Genomic DNA, 6,000 nt, shown 5'->3' on the forward strand with positions numbered 1-6,000 from the left:
CTGGCACAATGGACTTTAATGGCCCTCTGCAGGCTACTCAAAGGGGACAGTTACGAGAGCCCCTATGTTCCCTCCCCTACACACACACACACACACACATACACACACACACACACACACACACACACACACACACACACACACACACACACACACACCACACACACATGCAAGCATGCATGTGCACACACACATACGCACACACAGCTTCAGAGAAGAGGGTATTAAGGGGCAAAGGGTAGAGTGAGGAGTAGGGATGAGTTATACGTGTCCTCTATGTGGCAGATAGGGTGTGGTACTTTAGGTAGGTACTTGAGTGCCTGCTTACCTACCTACCTACCTACCACACCAAACTTTATTTATATAGAATATTTCATACACAGAGAAAAGGGGGGATGTACATAGTGACCTAACCCTAATTTAGGTCCTAATTTAACCCTAAGGGAAGCAACAAAAAAACCACCGTTCACCATTAGAGCCAATAGGTGGACAGTAAAAATGATTCCCTGATCTCTCTCAAGGAGACAATCAAGCAAACTCCTGGAAAAAGTTTAATTGTATTAGCTAGGAACATTTTACAGGGCACTAACCACACCGTATTGGCCACATATCATTGTGATTCTGCAGGGACACATAGTGAAACTGTGTTTCCGTTTACTCATGATGTGGTGATGTGTGAGGAGGAGACAACATGAAAAACAAGTTGAGAAAGAGAGAAGGGGAGTGGAAATTTACAAGACTCAACAGCCATACAGCCACCACCCCATGCCCCCCCCCCTGCCCCCAACCCCCTACATCCATGTACAGTAAGTGTAACTCAGAGATATGAGATCTCTCTTCTGCAGCCTGGTTCTTTTATTGCATCATTGTCCATTTCCAATCTGTACCAGTTTAGAGATACAAGATAGGAGGCTGGAGTGCCTCTAATGTTTGACAAGAGCTTGTTTGGTGGGTGTTCTTTGGAAATAAGTGTAGGCTATTGATAGTCCAATGCACACTGAAATCCATTAAAGAGTATTTTAGTGCCATGTCATTTGGGGAAAAAACATTGAGTGCAGAGATGATTTTCAAAAGTTTTCTACATGATATGCCACTAAGATTGTACATGATATACCACTAAAATTGATCAGATTTTCAGTGTCTTGGCTTTTTTTTCCTCAATGATTATATTAGTTTAGATAAATTCCATATCAGTGACAATCGTCAGGTGGCAACAGTGAAGAGTAATGAAAGGCAGGGACCAGACTGATCCTATAGTAATGACACTCTCACAAGAACTTCCAGTTGTGATAAAAACTTTTAATTCAGATTCAGCTAAGCCTGCATGTACAAATAGGTATCAAAAGTGAACACACTTCCACTCTTAAGCATGTATGTACAGTACATGTTGCTGCATTGGGACTGAGTGGGATATTACCAAGGGACAATACTAAATAGTGATATTTGTTATGAAGCATAGGTCAATCCTGTTAAGATTCGTAAGAAGGGCTTACAAGTCACTTTACATGCCTCCCTCCTGTTATGGGATGCTAACATATATCATATCTAAAACGTATTCAAACCATGCAATAGACTTCATCTGGTACTCAATTTTCATAGACGTGTATGTATATAATCTACATGTGCACTTTGTATGACGAGTACAATTTCTCTACATCCAAATGATAGAGGTAAATGTTTTGATCGTGTTATTGGAATCTGGTATCTAAAGGGACACATCGCAGTCATACATGTGATGTTGATATGGTAACAGAGGGCTGAAAACAGTTTAGCATGACATCATGTCTCCTTCTGCCTCTCCTTCCTCAATGTGGATAAGGAATGTGGTTTGGCTACTAGCTACCAGCTATGCATGACAAAAGAGGAGAGGACATCTGTTCCTTAAACCTGTAGATGTGTGTGTGTGTGCGTGTACATATCTGTGTGTATGTGTTTGTGTAGAGGCTTTGGGAAGTAGCTCAAAGAAACAGCACAAAGTCAAGCAAGGGAAACGGTAATATCTCAGACTGACAGGATTATATTCAGATGAGACAAAAATGATTCAACATGTCTCATCACTCTTTTCTCTTTGCCAAGTGGTTAAACCCCAAAAAAGAGTCAGGGAACAAATAAAAAGTCAGAAGAGAACTAAATGCAATTTAAAGGGACGTGTGTGTGTGTGTGTTTAAAGGGATGTGTGTATTTCAGGGCATAGAGACAGGAAACGGAAGGATAGAGAGGAGTGCGGCACATGGCTGCAGATGCTATGAAAGAGCTTCTTCAGCACTTGTTTCCAGGCCTTATCCGGTCCTGAGAGCGCATTGTTACATAAGATGATCAGATTGGCTTGCTCCAGAGTATAAGAAATGGCTTGTGTGTGTGACATTATGCTTTTGTTTGTCGACAGATTTCACTTGTGATTCCCCTGGTAGTGTAGAGTTGAGTCGTCAAACAGAGGATTCTTCACTTCCATCTCCCCCGTCTGTCAAGACACAAAACAACTCAGTCAAATACACACACATGCATTCAGAAGTACGCTTAGTATTACTCTTTATTCTTTTTTGGTGTGTGTGTATGTATATATATGTATGTGTGTGTGTGTGTGTGTGAACGCGCGTCGCACACCCACCGGTGCAAGTCCAGGACACTCGTACACTGTGAAGTCTCCTCCCACCTCATCCTCTTCTGAGGTGGCCTCTGAGTCAGCAACTTTTTTTTCTGCCTTTTGTCTGAGAGAGAGAGTGAGAGATCAGAGAGAGTGAGAGAGAGAAGAGAAAGAATGAGGAGAGAGAGAGAAGAGAAACAGAAAGAGAGAGGAGAGAATAGAAACAGGATGAGAGAGAGGTGGGATAGAAGAGAGAGAGAGAGTGTGAGAGATCAGAGAGAGGGAGCGAGAGAGAAGAGAAAGAATGAGGAGAGAGAGAAGAGAAGAGAAACAGAAAGAGAGAGAGGGGAGAGAAGAGAAACGGAAAGAGAGAGAGGTGAGATAGAAGGAAAGACAAGAGAGAGAGAGAGAGAGACTCACTTTCCCAAAGACATCATCTGCTGTTTCTGATGCTGGTAGTGATACATCTGGGCACTCTGGGCCAACGTCTTATCCCCCACCTGAGAAGAGAGAAGACAAAAAAAGGAGAGGAAGATAGAAGAGGATTACTTGTGATTACTTGTACAGGCCTACTGCTGCTACCCAGGCCAGATCTCTCTTGCAAAAAAGATTTTAATCTCAATGAAACCTCCTGGATAAATAAAGGTTGAAGGAAATTAAAGGAATGAGAGATGAGAAACTATAATCTCCCTGAACACACAGACACACACACGCACACACATATAATGTGGAACGACGTTATGAAGAAACTGACTTTATTAAGTAAGAAACGGGAACACTGCACAAATTATATTGTGACACATCGACAAACGTGTGCACATGCACACACACACACACACACACACACACACACACACACACGCACACGTCTATACACACACGGTTAGCTCAGCTGAGAGAGGGGTGATTCTTACATAGGTGCCGTTAGCTTCCCCAGGAGCAGGAGCTACCCCTCCATACGCAGGGTAGTCAACCTTCTGGGCAAGACGAGATTCTCTCTCCAACCTGCAGGGGGCAACAGTGTTCCGAGTCATTCATCCACAGAGGCTGCTGTAAGGAACATCAGCTCGTTCTTCTGAATCATGCAGAAGTCATAAAGTATATATTACATATTTTATATATTTGTTTTTGTATTTTGTCTTTGCTTCTTACTTGCTTTAGTTTTTAAGCACACATAGGAGCCAGAAATAACATTTCACTGCACTTTGTACTTGTATGATGACGTACGCGACATTTAAACTTTGAACTTGAACTGAGCTAAAGTCATCCACCGATCCCATTTTGATATCTATTTTCTGGTATCACAGATCTCAAGGTCCTGCAGCAATGTGGCCTAATTCACCCCTGTTAGAAGCTCCAGCGCATCAACCATGCACTGCACTGTATGTAAAGCCTCTAGAGAGAACACAAATCATACTGTTTAAAATGCACGTGTCACCATAGTGTTAGAAAGTGAATGTCTCACCTGACCCAACACACAGCTGCCATAACCAGAGCCGTGGTCCCAATCAGGATACACACAGAGATCAAGACTGCATGAGAGAGGGAGAGAGAGGATGGAGAGAACATAATGAGAGAGGGGATGAGAGTGGGAGGAGAGAGCGACAGAGGAGTTGTTTGATCAGTGTTTTGATCAGTGCCGTCGTGTAATCAAGTAAACAAGCTAACGAAGGCCTCACTGAGACATCATAGGGTCAGTCAACTAGGACACATTTCACACCAAGGAGCCAGACCCATACTTCGAAATATTCTAAGCGAGTCAAAATAAACAAAAAGGGTCAAACACTCGCAAGATTTGTCGTGTAGCTACTTTGAATATTGTGTGCGCGTGGCCGCGCGCGCGTCGGGTTACAACTGACGGCCGCGCGTTTCCGCCGCGAATTGATGCTACTTACTGACGAGGAATTTGTCATTGGAGCCGTGGGGGACGACGACGGGGCCCCCACCGTCGGGGCCCCTGCGCGCCAGAGCCCCGGGCGTGGTGAGGCCAGGCTGGGCGGTGGTGGGCCGGGCTTCGATTCTCCGCCTAGGAGCACCTGTCTGGGCCTTGGGCGCTGGCGCCGGCGGGGGGGAGGCGGCCACTGGAGGGTAGAGGAAGAGAGAGGCGAGTGGAAGGGAGAGAGAGAGAGAGAGGGGGAGAGAGATAAAGAAAGAGAGAGAGAAAGAGAGACAGGAGTGTACACTTGTTATAGCGGTGATGGAATGACTAATGCGTGATCTAATGCATCGACGGCACAGTGTTTTGGTGGTGGAAGGCTCACCAGGCTGTTGTGACACTTGCTGCTTGGCGATGACAGCGCGGAGATTGTCTATCTCCTCGTCCAGTTCTGGGAAGGACGTGACCTTCTCTGGAGACGCACACACATGCGCGCACACACACACACACACACACACACACACACACACACACACACACACACACACACACACACACACACACACACAGACAAACAGCAGAATGGTTTTGAGAGTTTGCAGGGAATCCTTTTCAGACGCAGAACATAATGTCTGATGATTGTCGGTATGTGTCTATGTGACTCATCCAGATGTAGGCAGACTCAGAGCATCCAAGACTAATGTGTGTGTGTGTTTCCCGTGTGATGGACAGAGAGTGTGTCGTTGTGTGCTGTTTGTTTGGGGACACAGATAAAGGGAGATCAAGGCGGGGTGTTGTTTAACAGCCCTGACGACCAGACAGTTTCAGCCGCATTCCCGGACCAGAGCGGGTCTCTCCCTGGCAACCAGGGTGTGTGTGTGTGGCCAGGGGAGGAAGCACAACAGGGGGCTTGAGCAATCACTCCACCCCCATGCCTGGGTCACCAGACTAGGCCCTAAACCTCAGGACTAATGGACATCATCATTCATCCATTTTCCACTCTGAGGTTATGATGGGGGATTTTATTGATTGATATTATACATTTTATTAATTGATTGTTGTCAGTTCATTTGAAATAAATATAGGGGAAATGTGTTTCAAGTGACATGTTTCTTAACTGAGAACCTAACTGAAAATAAACCTAATCTAACCCAAGGTTAATTCAAAACACACCAGAATGCTGAAACGTTCTGCCGTGAAACAGGTTAGTATTTCAGGGAAACAAGCTGGCCAGGCTGTTGGTATGTTTTACTAGATGCCTATGGATGTGTAACATTAGCTGTAGTATGAGCGTTAGCTACATATTAATGTTTACCGTGCTGTTTTTCCACCCCAGAAGGTAGGCCATCTGGCTGTGCTAATGTGCGTCATATGATGTGACAGCACTTTCACTCACTGCTTTGTTTTTAACTCACCCTCCTACAGCCCTGGCCATTTAGTGTGCTCCACAGCAGGTGTCTGTGGGGGCGGGTTGTGCCATCTGCACTTTTTAGGTGGTGGACGCCTCCGAGTGTGCCAGTGTGCTTGGCAGCAAGAACAG

The 6,000-nt window shown here is 45.1% G+C and overlaps 1 protein-coding gene across 1 annotated transcript in view; it reads right to left on the minus strand.

Moving 5' to 3' along the window:
* Positions 1-1,286: 1,286 nt before the first annotated feature.
* npdc1a (neural proliferation, differentiation and control, 1a) overlaps positions 1,287-6,000 on the minus strand; it is a 20,791-nt gene continuing 16,077 nt past the window's right edge. Inside the window, exons 3-9 of the mRNA XM_084441619.1 lie at positions 4,846-4,932; positions 4,480-4,665; positions 4,050-4,116; positions 3,499-3,589; positions 3,005-3,084; positions 2,609-2,708; positions 1,287-2,461 (exon numbers count right to left, since the gene is read on the minus strand). Of these exons, the coding sequence (XP_084297745.1) occupies positions 2,390-2,461; positions 2,609-2,708; positions 3,005-3,084; positions 3,499-3,589; positions 4,050-4,116; positions 4,480-4,665; positions 4,846-4,932 (683 nt within the window). The 3' untranslated portion in view covers positions 1,287-2,389. The remainder of the gene's footprint in view (positions 2,462-2,608; positions 2,709-3,004; positions 3,085-3,498; positions 3,590-4,049; positions 4,117-4,479; positions 4,666-4,845; positions 4,933-6,000) is intronic.

The sequence above is a fragment of the Borostomias antarcticus genome (assembly GCF_949987555.1).
Source record: "Borostomias antarcticus genome assembly, chromosome: 8".
Lineage (NCBI taxonomy): Eukaryota > Metazoa > Chordata > Actinopteri > Stomiiformes > Stomiidae > Borostomias > Borostomias antarcticus.